Consider the following 19,312-nt stretch of genomic DNA (forward strand, 5'->3'; position numbering starts at 1 on the left):
GACTAGAAGATGAATACTAAGTGAGAAAAGGTTTGGAAGGGTAATCTGGAAGCATCTGTGACATTTACAACCACTTTCCATGGCCCACCTTAACTGCAAGAGAGGCATGGAAATGCACCAGAGCTGTAAACTCAGAAGAAAAAGAAAATAGTACATTATAAAACACAGCATTGGTTACCAGAAGATAGAGGCATTTTATTTCATTACTTTTTTCATACACAAAGAACACATGGGCCCAGGCCAGTTGGCTCAGCTGTAGAGTGTTGCCTGGCATGTGGAAGTCCCAGGTTCAATTTGCAGTCAGGGCACACAGGAGAAGCAAGCATCTGCTTCTCCACCCTTTCCCTTCCCTCTTCTCTCACTCTCTCTTTCTCTTTCTCTCTCTCTTTCTCTTTCTCTCTCCTCCTCCTCCTCCTCCTCCTCCTCCTCCTCTCCCACAGCCATGGCTTGAATGGTTTGAGCAATTTGGTCCTGGGCGCTAAAGATGGCTCCGTGGCCTCACTTCAGGTGCTGAAATAGTTCAGTTGCCGAGCAACCAAGCAGCAGCCCCAGATGGGCAGAGTGTTGCCCTGTAGGGGGTTTTCCGGGTAGATTCTAGCCAGGGCGCATGCCAGAGTCTGTCTCTGCCTCTCTGCCTACCACCTTTCACTTAAAAATAATAATTATTAAAAAAAAAAAGAACACATGTACCTTTGCCACGGTGGATCCACAAGGGTCTGGGTAAGAAAAATTTTAAAACTGCTTTACCTTTTGCCCTTTTCTGTGCCCTTTCCATGCACAGGTAAGCTCAGCCCTTGACTCTGAATGGATCTTTCCTTTATTCATTGTAATCTGAAGGATAACAACAGACAGCTAAGATCTTAGGTAGAAGGGAAGCCTAGGGTCTTTCTCAGCAGTATCTTTGCAGAACTTCTTCCTAGTGGCACATGTCTCAAATGGTGGGGGGTAAAGGAATAACACATCAGGAGGAAAGACAGAAAAGCTAAACCCTCATGAAATTTTTGCAAAGACAGGGACCAATTCAGAATCTAAGGAACCATAGCATTATTTCCCCCTTGAAAACCCTATTTGGAGCAAAGACCTTCAAGCTTAATTTGATAAAGTACATGAAGTCTTATGTCAATAAGCTTAGTCCACTTTATGTATCATGTATGATATAGCTGCTATACCATTCATTACTGTCAAGAAAGAAGTTAACTTCTGTGATATTAAATTTATGCAGTTAATTTCTTTCTTGATAGTAATGAATCTGATAGCTGTTATGTCCTAGATAGTCCATAAACACATATCCATAAACACATTAACATAATTCTGTGTTTATGGATAGGCTCATTATGCTGTAGAGCAAACTATACCAAAATCCCAGTAATTTAACAACAACAACAAAAAAATTCTAAGTATTTATTCTTCTCATTACATGTCTAATGCCAGTCAACAGGAGGGCTCTGCTCATTGTTATCACTCGAGTGCTCAGGCAAATAAAAGCTATATCTTGACATATGCTTCTGCAATCACTAGAGCAGTATAAAGGAAAAGAATAAATAGATAAGCATTACAAAATTTGGGAGCAGGGAAGGGAATTAAAAGGCTACAATAATTAATAAAAAGAATATAGGTATTTTGGATTGTTAGTCAAGTCTGGCTAGTGTTTATTTGAACTTCATATCGTGTAATAGAAACATCACAAATCAATGAGAATGGAATAAACATTGTTGGGAAAAAATAGCTGTATATTTTAAAAAAACTCCATTTGGATATTTAGCTGAAATTATATTCTAAAATAAATACCAGATAATCAGGTTATATGTGAATACTTATATTGTTAAAAAATAAACTGACAGTAATATATATAATTTTGGCATCTCAAATAAGGAATACCTTTTTAAAAGCAAATATAATGAGAAAGTTGGCAAAGGGAAAGAAAGTTTGATGATTGGATACATAAGAAGTTAAGCCCCCCATTTGCCATGAAAAACTAAAATAGAAATCTCCAGGAAGATATGGTAAATTGAACAGAGACATTTTCCATTGATTCCTCTAAAACTACACTAAAATATTAGTTATAAGATTTTTAAAAATAAAAATTAAGAGGGAGAGAGAGAGAAGAATCAATAGCAATAAAATTTTGTAAGCCAGCAAGCAGAAGCAATTTAGCATACCTAAGAAGATTGAATTCTAAGCCAAAGTAAGAAAATCCAAGAAGCACCTTTATTTGTATCACTGAACCCCTGGCACATTCTTCAGTTGGTGTCATTAATGATATTTTGAAAGTAGAATGAAGGTTAAGTTAAAAACAAGAATGTCTGCTGAAAGTTTGTTTCTAAGTATCACCCACCTATGCCAGTTGTTTCTCTCCAACTGGGACAAAGATTGTAAATTTATACCCTGAAGAGGCTATAACGGAGGAAAGCTGTAATGGTGAACCACAGGTACTGTTGAGAGTGAGGATTTATAGACCAAAGATTGAGACAGCACACATCTCCCACATGTCTCCCAGTACATTGCCTTCTAAATTGAGATCCTCCAGAATGAAAGATTCTTCTTTGCAGAATCTGTTTAGCCAGAAACAAAAGAACTAAATATGCTAATAGCAGGAATTTCTCTTTGGAATAGCTCAAACAGATTGCCCTGCACTAAAGCTCACAGTCAATAAACACTACCCATTCAAATATAACTGTCAATCAGCTTTTTAGTTTTCCACTCTTGAATATAAGTAAACAACCAAGTCATCTGATGGATACTTTTGACATCAAAGACAAAGATAAAACAGGAAAAAAAGAACTTGGAGGAGATAGAGACCAGGAAACCATGGAGACGAAAACTTCAGAAAAATAAGAAAGTTCACCCATCTTAGAAAGATAAGAGAATGTGGTGTACTGCTAAAATGAAGAACTGAATACTATGATAAAAGGAATAACAAAAAGAGCCCTAAACACTAAAATTATATATATAAGGTCTACCGGGAAGTTCTGTCTGTTTCTGGAATAAAACAAAATACAAAATTTTTCTTACCGTCAATAAACTTTATTAAATAATATAATTGCCATTATTATTAATGATTTCTTGCCAGCGTGAGGGCAATTTGTATATCCCATTTTTGAAAAAATGTTTTATCTTTTGATGCGAAAAATTGAACCAGTGCTTATTTGATATCTTCTTCATTCTTGAATTTTTTGCCCTTCAAAAAATTTTGTAAGGACAAAAACAAGTGATAGTCAGAGGATGCTAAGTCCGGGGAATATGGTGGATGCGACAGACATGCTTCTGTAGCATTTCTTCCTTGTTGAAATTTGTAAAAATTACAGTGGCGTAAATGAACTTTATCAGTAGCCATGGGTACACTATCACTTCACACATAAAACTAACGTGAATCAACTTTGTTTTAGTTAATTTGCTATGTCAGTATGTATACATTAAGTGATAAAAATAGAGAGGCACACATGCGCCAAATAAACATGTGCTTATGTGTCGAAACTTGTTGTGATAGAAACGGACAGAACTTTCCGGTAGACCTTATATATGTAAATTTATATATAAATGTAATGTAACATTTTATATACACATACACATATATGCAGAATTTAAACGTCTCAGTAGGGGCATTGGAAAACACCATTGAAAAAATGTCTCAAAAGTAGGGCATAAAAAAATGTGAAAAATCAAAGTCAAGAAGGAGGTTCACCCCACAAATTGTTGGAGTCTAGAAAGAGAGAGCAGAAAAATACATAAAAGAAGAAATCACAGCCCTGACCTGTTGACTCAGCAGTAGAGCATCAGTCTGGCATGTAAAAGTCCCAGGTTCGATTCCTGGTCAGGGCACACAGGAGAAGTGACCATCTGCTTCTCAGCCTCTCTCCTCCTCCTTCTTTCTCTCTCTCTCTCTCTCTCTCTCTCTCTCTCTCTCTCTCTTTTTCTCTTCCCCTTCTGCAGCCATGGCTCCAATGAGCAAGTTGGCCCCCGGCACTGAGGATGGCTCCATGGCCTTGCCTCAGGCACTTGAATAGCTCTGTTGCCAAGCAATGGAGCAGTGGCCCCTGATGTGTAGAATATCAGCCCCAAGCAGGGGTTGCCGGGTGGATCCCAGTCGGGGCACATGCAGGAGTTTATTTCTCTGCCACCTTGCCTATCACTTGATTAAAAAAAAAAAAAAAAAGGAAGAAGAGCAAGAAGAAATCAACCAGGGCATCTCAGACAACTTCCAAAAGGACCTAATAGATTTAAGAAAAAAGATGTAGGTTAATTAACAATGTAGTGTACCAAGCCATAGGAATGGAAAGGTGTACCTAGGATCTATACATGTGAATTAAATATTTCTGAGGTAAATATCTAAATTAGCAATTAACATCATAATATGAACTATTTCCATTAAAATCAGCATCAAAAAAGAGACATTTGTTATCACTATTATTATTTAGTATTGTTCTGGAAGTTCTGAACAATGCACTGAATCATGAAACAGAAATAAGAGCTACAGCTACAGTCAGGCACTGCTTATAAGAACATTGGGCAATTTCATCAAGTGTGAACGTTGTAGAGTGCGCTTCTACAAACCTAGATGGCATAGCCTACTATACAGATAAGCTACATGGGATATAGCCTACAGCTCTATAGAGGAAAAATAATTTTCCCTCTACTCTTCTTGGTTCTTGGCAGCAACAGAGACATCCCTATAATAAAGGACAGATTCAAAGGAGAAAAACAAAGGTTTAATAACAAGTATCCCTCCTGAATACATAGGATAAACCCAGGAAGACTGAGTAACTTGCCAGATGGCTGAAACTACCACCTTAAATACAATCTTCAGCTGAGACAAAAGACATTGGGGGTGGGGAAGTCAGTTATGGGAGGTAACCAGGAAAGTAGTATTAACAAGGTGAAGGTTGTTAGGCAGATTTAAGTCTCTGGATTCTGCATTAATAAGAGCCTCTCCATATAAAATCATCCCCCTCCTCCTGGTACAGAGAGCAAGAGACACCCTTTGGAGATGTCCCTTAGAAATGTAAGTGTCTTTTACAAAGGGTAACTTCTACTGGGTTTTCAGAGTTTCTCCCATGTCTGCTGTTCCTTAAAATTAATCAGCCTAAAATAATCCTTATGCAAAAGACATATTTTTTGGTGTCAAATTCTCTTCTCCTATATCTTTGGGGCTACGAACATGTACAGCATGTTACTGTACTAAATTCTGTAGGTAATTGTAGCACAGATAATTATTTGTGTAATGTGTTGTAACATCACGAGGCCAGCTCCATTATAATCTTATGAGACCACCACTGTATATGCCCTCTGTTGTTGACAGAAATACCGTTCTGTGGTACATGACTGTATTTGAAAGAGGAAAATGAAGATATTATTTGAATATACTATTGTTGTATACCAAGAAAACAAAAGATAATCAACACCTAACCAGAATTAAAATATAAATTAAAAATAAAATAGAAATAGAGTATAATCAAGTGGCTGGATGTAAGGGAAATATTCAAATAGCAATAGTTCCTCCCATATCAGCAGGAAGGAATTAGGAAATGAAGCATGCCCTGGTCGGTTGACTCAGTGGATAGAGCAACCACCTAGCATGCAGATGTTCTGGGTTTGATCTCTCTGGTCAGGGCACAAATGAGAAGTGACCATTTGCTTCTCTTTCTCTCCCTCTCCTTCTCGCTTTCTCCCTCTCTTGCAACCAGTGGCTTGATAGTTCAAGTGTCAGCCTCAGGCACTGAAGATAACTGGGTTGATTTAAGCATCTCCCCAGACAGGGGTTGCCAGGTGAATCCCAGTCAGGGTGCATGCAAGACTCTGTTTCTGTATCTCCCCTCCTCTCACTTAAAAAAGAGAAGAGAAAGGAAAAGAAAATATAATGAAGCAATGTTAAAATGACAACAAAAAGATAAATTACCCAGAAATAATCTTAATGAGAAATATTTGAGGTTTATATGAAGTCAGTATAAGAAGCATCCAAATCTCTAGACAATTGCATAAAACAATTACAGTAAGAGCCAACGGGTGACAATTGCCAGGACACAGATCTCAAATGCTCCAGAGAATGACAGTTCACAGTTTGTCTGTTTTTCTAAATGCATTTTGAATTAAGGAGAGAACAAAGAAGATTATATGACGGTGGGAGGAAGCAAGGTACAGGATAGTTAAGATTATGTGCTCTCTTGGGGGTGGTTACACCTTCCAGTGGTCTGGAAAAGAGGATAACTTCTAGCATATTAAAGATGTGTTAACCTAGTTGCACAAGAACAGTGGGTAAGGCTGGCATAAAAACCTTCACTAAGGAAGTTATAGGCCATGGCTTGACTACTCACTATGACCTGCCCAATTAGAATGTATGATCAGAACAACTTTGTAAGGTTACTTTCTGTTAGATTTATTATAGCACACCTTTCTCATCTGTAGAAAACAAGACTTCACAGAGAGATTCAAGTGTTTGTTAAAAGGAAAGAAAGGGAAAAGACTACATGCTATTGTAAATTAAATCAAGTATTTAAGACAAAATTGTAGAATACTGTCAGGTGCCCTTTTTTTTGGTATTTTTCTGAAGTGAGAAGCGGGGAGGCAGCAAAACAGACTCCCGCATGCACCCAACAGAAATCCACCCGGCAAGCCCACTGCGGGCGATGCTCTGCCCATCTGGTGGTTGCTCCATTGCAACTGGAGCCATTCTAGCACCTGAGGCGAAGGCCATGGAGCCATACTCAGCATCCGGGCTAACTTTGCTCCAATGGAGCCTTGGCTGCAGGAAGCAAAGAGAGAGAGAGAAAGTAGAGGGGGATGGGTAGAGAAGCAGATGGGCACTTCTCCTGTGTGCCCTGACCGGGAATTGAACCCAGGACTTCCACATGCTGGGCTGACACTCTATCACTGAGCCAACTGGCCAAGGCTCAGGTGCCCTTTTAATTAAGCAAATTCTAATTCAAGTACATAATATATTGACACAGCTCTAAAATAGGTAATCTGAAACATTTTTTATCTTATTTCCTTGTTTTATCATATTCTTCCAGAGAACTAGGAATTTGTATGTCCTAAAACTATATCAGTAACACTATTTCCTATTTAAGATGTTCGTATCTAGAGTTACATATCAAAAGAAATTATACAGCTCAAAAATTAATATTATAAATAGCTTGTGTCATCATTTTAAACATAACTGACACTTGTAATTGTCTTTTTACAGTTCCTTTGGAAGGACTAAGAAGTCAAAACCAGTTTGAAGAAATGAGATCAAGCTACATTAGAGAGCTCATCAAGGCGATTGGTTTGAGGCAAAAAGGAGTTGTCTCTAGTTCACAGCGTTTCTACCAACTTACAAAGTTTCTTGATAACTTGCATGATGTAAGTATTTTGATTTCTAGAATATCTATGATTATTTTATGAATTTCTATAACTTTGAAACTATTAAATCTAATTTTTACTTTTACTGTTTTCTCACATTTACATTTGTACTTATATTTTAAAACAGTGCTTGAGTTATATTGCTCAGAATTTATATTTTTCTTTTTTTATTTTTGATGTAGAGCACCAAAATATTCTTATGGTAGTACCTATATAATTTTTATATATTTGTATAATTTGCATATATACACACTCATATATACAGGAAAAGCAAAAGTATGGATATAGAAAATAACACTCATAGCATCTTGGATGGAATTATAAGTTAATAACAATTGAGGAGGATAAAATGTTCCTCTAATCTTTAACATTCTTTTGGCTGGTCTAACATTTAAATATGCATGAGACAAATTCACAAGAGAAATTAACCAAATTTAATTACATATGTACATGCATGAGAAAATCAGAGACACCACATACATGGGAAGTTCAAAGACAGAAAGTTAAAGTGAGGTATATATGGCACTCTGAGCCAAAGATGAGGTAAGTAAGTAAGGTACCTTGGGTCTTTAGAGGGGAAGAAGGTAATCAAGGGACAATAAGAAGAGCAGAGGTTCAGAAATTAGTAGTTTTCCCTGCCATGCAGATAGGTCAAAAAGGTCATATCTAACAATTTTTATTATGAACAAGACCACTGATTTTAATTCTTCTAGGACAGTTATGGATGGGGGGGCAGTCAGAAGTCTCTCTTGAGACTGCAAGGTCTCAATTGCCTTTAGCTGAAAATAATCTCCACATGCCATAGAGGCACATCATGGGTGATTTGATCTGAACCTCACACAATACTAATGAACATTTGGCAGTATATAGCAAAATTTAAAATTTGCTGCTTGTTAAATTTTCACTTTTAGGATTTATCCTACATAAGTTATGCAAGAAAGTGCACTATAGCATTGCTTATACAAGAGAAAAAGCCATGGAAATGCCCAACACTAGAACTGCATTACTAAAACAAGATTTATGTGGTTAGTCAGAACATATTAAATATAAGCTTTTCTTGCTGCTATATTCAGAAACCACACTGAATGACAGTAAAGAAATAAAAGAAGTTATCTATTTACCAGGTTATATTTGAGACCTTACTCTTGAATATAAACAGACAGCCAAGAATTATTAGCCATTTAGGTAAAGCCTCCAAAATAAATGGTGTAAAGCAAGAAAAAAAAAGCAGCTTAAAGGAGAAAACATCAATGCAGAGAAGAGTAGAAAGATATTTTTAAAATTAAGATACTCAGAAAAATGAATGATATTGTATCCATGAAACAAGAATAAAGAAACACTTAAAAAGGAACATTGAGAAAGAAAATACTTTTGGATAATTAACTATAGAAGACCAGAAATTAAAAATCAACAGAAGGGCTGAAATAAGAATCTCAATAAACTCTCAGAAAAAAAAATGAAGATCTGAAAATAATAGAGATGAGAGAGCAAATTTAGGGATTAATCCAAAGAGTTCCATTCTTCAATTAATAGGAATTTCTAGAAGAATAGAAAAAAATCAAGGAGAAGAAATTATTTAATAAATCATAGAGGAAAAGTTGCTGAAACTAAATAATATGAGTTATCTGAATATAAAGGCCCTGTGTGCAGGCACAACACAATTGAACTGAGGTACATTATTATATCATTTCAGAAAATATCCTAAAGTATACCAATTAGGAAAAAAAAAAGTCACATAAATTTACAGGATTTGAAAAATGCTGGACTTCTCAACAGCAATGCTGGAAACCAGAAACAATGGCTCACAGCCTTCAGAATTTTTAAGAAACAAAAAATTTTCATCGACATTAGACCCAGCCAAATTATCAAACAAGTAGACTAGCACCCCTAAAAGTATTTTCAGATGTGCAAGGTCCCATAGAGCTTCCTCAAATACAGTCTTTCTCAAAGATGTCTACAAGATGTCTCACAGGAAAAATTGAAAGTAAACCAAAGAATTCAAAGTCAATCTGAGAGAGATGCAAAGGGACGTCCTAGCACATTAACTGTGTTAAGCAATCATTAGGCTGTACTGGAGAAGTAATGCGTATGGTTTCAGGACCTAGTACCTAGAAAAAGAGGGAACTGAGAGATTACTAGTATGTATGAATGTATTGACATGAGTTTTATAATTCTGTCAGAGAATTTGACTATGACTTTACAATAAATACAGAGAAAATGAAGGAAATGAAAACACAAGGTGATTAGCTGCAGCAAAATAAAAATGAGTTATATAAATAAGGAAATGTAATATAAAAGGAAATAATAAAAATCTCTATAATATAAATGCTGGATATTAAGTTAGCCAAAAATTAAAATATAGCTACAAAGAGAATGGACAGTAAAGAAACTAAGGAGGGTGGTATGTAGTGTTAGAGAACGGAATCTCATTTTTCAGAATAGAAACTCAAATTTGGAAAACAAAATTTATTAGAAATACAGAGATAAATTTTAAAGGAATAGGCTAAAAAAGTTGAGAGTGGTTGCTGGAATATGGATGGAAAGAAGTACATCAGGAAACTGCTGGGTTCTGTTGTCGCTGTTGGGTTTTCTTGTTTGTTTTGTTTTCCAGTCTTACTGAGAAGTAACTGACATACATCACTCTATAAATTTAAGGTTTACAGCATCATGGTTTAATATACATATATTGTGAAATAATTACCACAAAAGCTTTAGTTAACATTTGTCATCATGCACACACACACACACACACACACTCTCTCTCTCTCTCTAAAAGGAAAAAAACATTTCTCCTTGTGATGAGAACTCTCAGAATCTACTTAAAATCTTATTTCCTATATCTCATCAGCACTGTTAACTGTAGTCATCATGTTGTACAAAACATCCCTAGTATTTATTCTGTAATGAATGTTTGTACTTTCTTACCATCTTCCTACAACTTCCCCATTATCTCTGCACTCTGGTAACCAGAAATTCGATATTTTTCTTCTGTGAGTTTTGTGGGTTCTTTCCTTACTAGATTCCACATATAAGTGAGATCATCCAGTGTTTGTCTTTGTCTGACTTATTTCACTTAGCATAATGCCTTTCAGTTCCATACATGTTGTTGTAAATAGTAGGATTTTCTTATTTTTTATGGTTCAATAATATCTTATTGTGTATATATTATATTTACACCACATCTTTTTTATCCATTTATCCATTGATGGACATTTATGGTTGTTTCTATGTCTTGGCTATTATAAATAATGCTGCTATGAACATGGGGATACAGATATCTTTTTGAGTTAGTGTTTTTGTTTCCTTTGGATATATTCTCAGAAGTAGAATTGCTGGATCACGTGATATTTAGACTTCTAATTTTTTGAGGAAACTTCATACTGTTTTCCATAGAGGCTGTACCAATTTACAATTCCAACAATAGTGTACAAGGGTTCTGTTTTCTCCACATCCATGCCAGCTTTTGTTATCTCATGTCTTTTTTATCTTGGTTATTCTAACAGGTGAAAGGTGGTATCTTGCTGTGGTTTTCATTTGCATTTCCCTAGTGACATCTTTTCATGTATCTGTTGGCATTTGTATATATCTTCTTTGTAAAAAGTTTGTCTTTTGCCCATTCTTTAATTGAAAATAAATTTTTGCTGTTGAATTACAGGAGTTCTTTATATTTTTTGGATAATAACCCCTTTCTAGTTATGTGGTTTGCATATATTTTTCCCATTCCTTTGGTTGTGTTTTCACCTTGCTGATGGTTTTTCTTGCAATGCAGAAGCTTTCATTTGATGTAATTCCACTTTTTGTTATTTTGTTGCTTGTGCTTTAGGTGTGATTTCTCAAAGTAACTCTTTTTCCTGTTTTGTTTGTTTGTTTGTTTTACTATGAGTTTTCAGGTCTTACATTTAGGTCTTGAGTTAATTTCTGTGAATGGTGTAAGATAGGGCTCAAGTTTCGTTCTTTTACATTGTGACTATCGAGCTTTCCCAGCACCATTTATTGAACAGACTGTCTTTCCTCATTGAGTAGTCTTGAGTCCTTGTCAAATATTGGTTGATTGTTATGCTCTGTTTCTTTCTTGGCTCTTGGTTTTGTGCCACTGATTTATTTATCTGTTTTTATGCCAGTACCACAGTTTTAATTACTATCACTTTATTGTATAGCTTTAAATCAGGAAGTGTAATGTTTCCTTCTTGGTTCTTCTTTCTCAGGATTTTTTTGACTATTTGAGGTTTTTGTGGCCATTCCTCCTCTTCAATTTTTTAAAAGTGTTTAAGAAGTATTGCTGTTAATCCTTCTTTAAATGTTTGGTAAAATTCACCAATAAAGCCATCTAGTCCTGGGCTTTTCTTTATTGGGGGATTTTTGATTAGTGATTCAATCTGACTACTATCAATGGGTCTACTCAGATTTCTATTTATTTCTGATTCAGTCTTGGTAGGTTGTAAGTTTCTAAGAATTTTTCCATTTCTTCTAGGTTGTCTGGTTTCTTGGAATATAGTTAATTGCTGTTGTTTTTGTTGTTATAAATCTTACAATACTATTTGACTTTTAAAATTATGTATATGAATTACTTTGACAAAAATTAAAATTAGGTTAAATAAATTATGTAAGGTTTTTATTGACATAGGAAGTCAATATAATGTATTATGAAAAAGCTAGATTAACAAATAGACTTTATAATATAATTTTATTTTTAAAAATTATATGCATATTTGCATATTGTATATTATACCTCAGTATGTTTGTATACTTGAATAAAAAAAACTTGAAAGAAATATGCCAAAATATTCATATTGGTTATCCTGTGGGACTATGAATTACTTTCATTTTAAAAAATCTTTTTGTACTATCACAGCATTTTATTGTATGTGATATTTTATATATTCTAGATAATAGAAAAGAGTAATTTTTCATTTTGGTAAGAAAAAAACATCCTGGCAAGTATCTATATTGTTAGAAAAATAAGTAGCCATGTTTGAATAGTATATGAATTTATTACTTTTCTTACATATTTCTTATCCATTTGTTAAATCAACAGCTTGTCAAACAACTTCATCTGTACTGCTTGAATACATTTATCCAGTCCCGGGCACTGAGTGTTGAATTTCCAGAAATGATGTCTGAAGTTATTGCTGCACAATTACCCAAAATCTTGGCAGGGATGGTGAAACATCTTCTTTTTCATAAAAAATGAATGGCATTTTTACCTTTAAAACATTCCATTTTCTGATATGTCTGATTTTGTTTGAGTCAGGATTGTGAGGTCTCAAGTTCTTACAATGTTCTCAAAGCCTTATATTCATATCATGCCATACTTACTGTATAAACTCCAGAGAAAATTGTGAGATTTTAATTGTTTTCTTTAGATAGTACAATTAGAATTTTTAAGTGTTTTTGTGTACTCATATTTTCTTTAAGAGTTTACAAGTTTGAAAAAGTACTAAAATTGATGGTTAAAGTAAACTTAATCTTATCCATATTATTTCATGCCATTTAGGTGACAGTTGAAACTTTTGTGTAACGAATCTGCTTTAGAGAGAGAAAAATCTTACCTAAAAGGCTATGACATATGTTCCCTCATCTCCTTGATTATTTTTACAGAAATGGACCTAGAAAATGGTATGCAAAATGTTGTCTATATGAGTGTATATACATTTTTGTTAGAAGGACATTTATAACCTTTATCAGATTTTTAAGAGTTTTTAAATACAAAAAAAATATAAAGAGAAAAAGTTTAAAAATATTTGAAATAGATTGGTGTTTCTCAAATGAGGAAAAGTAGCTCATTTCCCAGATTGGAAACATAAATCTTTAAAGAAGTTATTAAGTAGAGCCATATCATTCTGACAATAGTATTGTGGGTTTTGTAGTTTTTTACTAACCTTTTTTGGGAGTTGTCCTCTAATAAGGTATTATGAATTGAAATAGGAGAAGAGTCAGTTGCCTAATTCCACTCCTTATTCGGGGTCATGTGGAAAGTCACTTGATTGATTCTCAATTTCCTCACCTTTAATACTGGTGTAATAATATCTTTACTGCAAAATTTTCCTTTTAATTAGAGCTTCTTAACATCTCAAATAAAAGAAGCAAAAAAAGGAGGGAGAAAGGGAAGAGGAGGGGAAGGGGAAAAAAAGAGTAGTATTCTCTATCTCTGCTCAGTGAAGCATAATAGACTAATCACAGGTTGAAACTTTGAGTGCCTTTGATCTAATTCTAAGAAAGATATTCAGGGAGTACTAGATACTGTCTTAAAATAATGCAACCAATTATAATAACTAGAAGAAACACAATTCACATTGCCATATGAACTGAAAGTATTCTTTTATAAGACACACAACAGTTATTTCCTGAGGTGAGTGACTGGAGATCTATTTTTTTTAAAGGAGAGATTATATAGATAGATGATAGATAGATAGATAGATGATAGATAGATAGATAGATAGATAGATAGATAGATAGAAAGAAACAGGAAGAACCAAGATTATGACATTGGTAAAATTCCATTGAAACCAATCATTGTTTTCTTTTCTAGATAAATTTATACCAATATTAGGCACATATATGTACCTATTGCAAATCATATATATGATACATATATAATTTTTAACAACTCAGAGAAACTAGACTTAATTCTTTTTCTAAGTTTCTTTAAAATATATATTACCTTACAAATAAAAATACCACCATATGCAAATTAATACTTATTAATGAGAAAATCAAAGTATGAAAACAATTTAGAAAGCACTGAAGTTTGATTTCTTAATGCATTTTTAACTACCCATTTTCTTTAACTGATAAATACTTGCACTTTACCAAGGGACAATAACATAGAATAATTTTATTAATACTAGTATAACCCCGAAAATAAGATAAAGTGGTTTCATCTGATCAAAAAAATTGGTAAAATAGTGTTACCATAATTATTTCTTAACAATAATTTCTTAGGTTTACAAAAAAAGAATTAGCCATGAGAATCTATAAATAGTAAATGCTCATAAGACATTTGAAATGAGCATTAAAACAAGCTCCAACCAAGGTCCTTGACTTGAGTTTATTAGATATATGGGGCAGATATAATAAATAATATGCAAATTGTATAACTCTTGGTTATAAGATTGAATAAGAGTTTAACCTAAATATTCTAAATAGTCTTAATGTCAGTATAAAAGTGGTTTCAACCTTAGTATGTCTGTCTACATGTCTTTTCTGTGAATACATGTCTGTTATAATAGCCTCCACTGGTATTCAGTTTTTCAAAGTCTTTATACACCCACACACTCATTCTCTCTGCGTTATCCAGGCCAAAGTTATCTTCCTGAAAATCATCTAATTGTGCAATTATTCATTTAAAACATTCACTGATTTCCAGTCACTTATTATAGTGATTCTCAACTATAACTGCACATTAGAATCTCCAAGTGAGCTTTAAAAAAAATCTTAATTGAGCTCCTTCCTTAGAGATTATATTTTACTTGGTCTATCTCTCTTATTAACGCAAGCATATAGTAGGAATCTGAAATGTTTAAACCTCAATTCTTATACCTTGCTTCTTTTTATCATTCATCTTCTGTTCCTGCCATGTAAATCAGTCTTCTGCCTAAATTTTCACCCTTTGACACCTCTCCCATTTGTATCTCAACCTTCATGACTCAGACAAACATCATTTCTGTAATATTTTCCCTGCATCTTCCAGATAGTTATTTGCTTCCTCCAAAGGTTTACCGGGCATTTTGTGCACAATTGAATTATAATAGTGTGTTATTCTACAATTCCAACTCTTCTACAAGTCTGGGAGCCAGTTTGAGATGGGACAATAACATTTCTTGACTGAGTTCAATGGCATGTTCTCTGTCGGTTTTACCATGGATCTCTGTCATTCCTTTGTTACATCACTCTGTGTCTTTGCACACATGACTTTATCACCTTCTCTTCCCACAGTCCCTATGTCTGGCTCTTCATTTCTTTTTATCTTTTTAAAATGTTCACTCTTTTCTTCAATACTTGGTGGGATCTCTCTTTATACTGATTTTAACATGGGAGACTGATTTTAACATAGGCAAATTTTGTACTTATTAAGAACAGTTTATACTCCTTGTTCTAAATTTTAAAATTGAATAAATGGAATATTATTTCCATCCTTAAGAAAATGCTACAAATAAAATATAATTGTTTCTTATATTTAGGTAGCCCTAAATAGTTTTGTATTATAAACCTCAATATACAAATTTTCCTTATATCTGATCCCATTCAACAAATATTTAGTGATTACCTGCTATTATCACAAGAAAATGTGCTAATAAGCATTATTATTCTGTTATTTTCCCTTGTAACTCAAGAAAGTTACAGTCCAGTAGTAGGTATAAGTTATAGTGCTTGGTAAATATTGATAGTAGGCACTCAAATATCTGTTGAGTTTACAAATGAAAATACAATGTGTACTTGATAGATTCAAAGCATTGCTTATGCATAACTTTTTAGAGGCAAATGAAGCACAAAAGAAGATACTAACTTTAAAGTAAATATCAAATAATGCCTTAGTTTAGTCAGATCAGAAATTAATTTGCATTGAATCTGTGTGTGTATTTGTTGAAATTTCATCCCAATAAATGCATTTTTAAATTTCTTCCATACATAATAAAGGAAATCTACCAATGTGGGAGTGATACCTTTCAGAATGGATTATGTAACATATGTAAATGAATGTAGGTTTATCCAAAAAATTAAAAACAAATCAGTAGTTTTTTATACTCAAAAAACGGACCAAAGAGAACAGTTAATGATATGATTGATCATTTTGTTTTCTTATCTTGTTACTTTGAATTAAAACAATATTTTGATGACACAAATATTTTTCATCACAAGTTTAAATTCCAACGTAATTTTTAAATTTTTTAATATAATTTTTAATTTCTTGATTCTACTCACCTATGAGACAACAGAATGTGGTGATCAAAAGGGTTGAGTTTCCTTGTCTTTATTATTGTTTTACAACCTTAGAAAATGTTTGATATTTTTAATGTTATCTTAATTCACAATGTAGATGTCTATATACTAGAATTTAAAACTTTGGGCTAATCTTTTTTTTTAAAAAAAAAAAAGCTTCTGAAAAACAACATGACATCACCAAATGAATAATATCTAGTCTCTAAATCCTTTCCTGTATAAATTCCTGACTACTAATACTTCTATTTTTATGAAGTCATTATAAATTTTATTTTATAGGTCATATTCTTTCTGGTAGCTCTAAAGTGAAATTAAATCATGAGAAGACAGGTTATATATCATAAAATACTTGGTTACTCAAATAGATTATTGAGTTAATGAAATGTTTCCCCCTTAAAAGGTTTGAGAAGCCATTTGAGTATGAAGCAATTGTACCTTCAATATCAGTTGCTATGTAACAACTTTTCTGTATGTTTTCATTAAAATGACACTTTTTAATTAGCCAATGCTATTATTTTTCATTTATTTAACATTAAAATAATTTTTGCTACACAGATAATAGACAAATAGGATAGGCAATGTGTTTTCTGCCAAAACGATGCCTTTAATATTGTTATGGCATGTCAATCTGTAACTTCTAAATTAATCCCAACTGCAGTGATATAATTATGATGGATATTGTGGAAACAGCTGACCTAGGCCTGTGCCCCACCTTTCTGGCATCAACTACCGGAATGAGATTGAACAAGTTCATTTAACCTCTCTGATTAAACCTGCCTTTGCTGAATTGTCTTGTGATAAATTTAAAAAAGCATACAAGTGTTCAGAAATGGTAACTCTATTGTTTTCATTAAGCCTTAGTTATTATTTTATCAAGTTAATCTGGTATATTCTATAGTGAAATCAAGGAATCTAGTAAATGCAATTGCTGTTTGTTATCTCTATGTACATGTGAATATTTTATGTATTTTATTTGAAACTAGAGCTAGAAGTAGTCAATTACTTTTTTCATAGTCTTTGGAGGTTGGGGGTTGTTTTATTAGAAGAGCTTATCACTTTTTTATTATAAATATATTAAGAATAATGGTAGTGATTTTGACAGTTTTTAAATATCTCTTTAAAATAGAGAGCTTGACTAGTACATAGCCCCTCCAAAATTCAATGTTATATATTCATGCTCAGATTATTTTTACTATGGTAGTAATTCCACAAAAGGGAACAATAGGTCTACAAATCATGATGAAATCATCAACCCCCCCCCAAAAAAAGTAACATTCCTATTTTTGAGAACGTTATAATACAAAATATTCACAAGATATCTTGATGCTTGCCTGGACCTGATGTTTTTGGTTCCTTTGGGGAGATGGCTGTTATATTTCTGGAGTTTTGCTGTGAATGCCTAATTTCTCATTCGTACTATCCTTTACAACCAGATTTTAGGATAGAATATGAATTTCTTAAAATTATTTTTACAGGCCCTGGCCAGTTGGTTCAGTGGTAGAGCATCGGCCTGGCGTGCAGGAGTACCGGGTTTGATTCCCAGCCAGGGCACACAGGAGAAGCGCCCATCTGCTTCTCCACCCCTCCCCCTCTTCTTCCTCTCTCTCTCTTCCCCTCCTGCAGCCAAGGTTCCATTGGAGCAAAGTTGGCCCAGGCGCTGAGAATGGCTCCATGGCCTCTGCCTCAGGTGCTAGAATGGCTCTGGTTTCAACAGAGTGACGCCCAAGATGGGCAGAGCATCGCCCCCTGGTGGGCATGCTGGTTGGATCCCAGTCGGGCGCATGCGGGAATTTGTCTGACTGCCTCCCTGTTTCCAACTTCAGAAAAATACAAAAAAAAAAGATCTTTACAGTCTCCAGAGCATTGTGTATAATCACTCAACACTCAAAGAAATTATTTCTTCAAATTTAAATTTGTCTCATCTTTGTATTCAAGAACTCAACAACCATGCTTTTATTGATAAAGTGAAAAGGACAAGGAGACAGCCCATGGAAAGTTATAACTTTCTTTTTCCCAAAGTATGCCTTTTTTTAAACACTTCATTTATTCATTTTAGAGAGAGAGAGAGAGAGAGAGAGAGAAGAGAGGAGCAGGAAGCATCAACTCCCATATGTGCCTTGACCAAGCAAGCCCAGGGTTTTGAACCAGCGACCTCAGCATTCCAGGTCGATGCTTTATCTACTGCACAACCACAGGTCAGGCACCAAAGTATGCCTTTTAAATAGCTGCTGGATATGAGGAATTTCCACATCCCTTAAATTGTACCGGAAATACATAGCCAGATAATCTAGCAAAAGTTTGCCAAATTCTAAATTGCTTATCTTCACTAATCTAAGTCATGCAATGATTTCAATGAAAATATTGCTCAGGGTCTGTAGTTTAACTGTTATTTTTCTTCACTCAAGTTTTCATGGAAAGGACAGCAGTCTCTATCTCTGCCTAGTATCTGCTATCTATTTGATGGCCATTATTTTTTACTCCTGGGACCTTATCAAATCCAAAAATTGAACAAAAGTAGTAAAATAAATGTCTACTGGCCCAATATTATGGAATCTGATTCAACCTGGGCTGGTCTACATCCATAATCTGAAGCCAGGCTGAACAATCAGAATCACATCCAATCTTATTTAAATAAGAATAAAATAAAAGGCCCTATAGACTCTAAGTTACCTAGGGCTAATATAACTTTAGCTTGAAATAATGTGGCTATGAAAATATTGAAGCCAAAAGTAGTTTAATAATTTGTCCTCTCTGTCACTAGAGAAGATTTAAGAATTTTGGAAATGTTGGTGATAAGTTAAAAAGCAACAGGTCGTAGTAACAGTGATTTAATACCTACGCTCTCTGAATATCCTATAGTCTAAGCAAGGGAAAACATGCAAGGAAGGTCTCTTTCTCTCTTTAGAGTTGACCACATTCCAGAGCACGGCTCCGGGCACATGCCTGGAGGCTGCGCCTGGGCTTGTCACAGCCTTGTGCAGCTGTGGAGTCTGGAAGACTGTTGCTGGACTGCTGGATTAGTCCCAGAATGTCAACC

General features: G+C 34.2%; 1 protein-coding gene across 2 annotated transcripts in view; it reads left to right on the forward strand.

The window, feature by feature from the left end:
- The window catches only part of PGR (progesterone receptor), a 101,301-nt gene extending 88,775 nt beyond the window's left edge, over window positions 1–12,526 (forward strand). For both annotated transcript variants that reach the window (XM_066253669.1, XM_066253670.1), the window contains 2 exons: window positions 7,178–7,335; window positions 12,371–12,526. In XM_066253669.1, coding sequence (XP_066109766.1) covers window positions 7,178–7,335; window positions 12,371–12,526 — 314 coding nt within the window. The remainder of the gene's footprint in view (window positions 1–7,177; window positions 7,336–12,370) is intronic.
- Window positions 12,527–19,312: the final 6,786 nt, after the last annotated feature.

This window comes from Saccopteryx bilineata, chromosome 1 (assembly GCF_036850765.1).
Source record: "Saccopteryx bilineata isolate mSacBil1 chromosome 1, mSacBil1_pri_phased_curated, whole genome shotgun sequence".
In the NCBI taxonomy this organism is placed as follows: Eukaryota; Metazoa; Chordata; class Mammalia; order Chiroptera; family Emballonuridae; genus Saccopteryx; species Saccopteryx bilineata.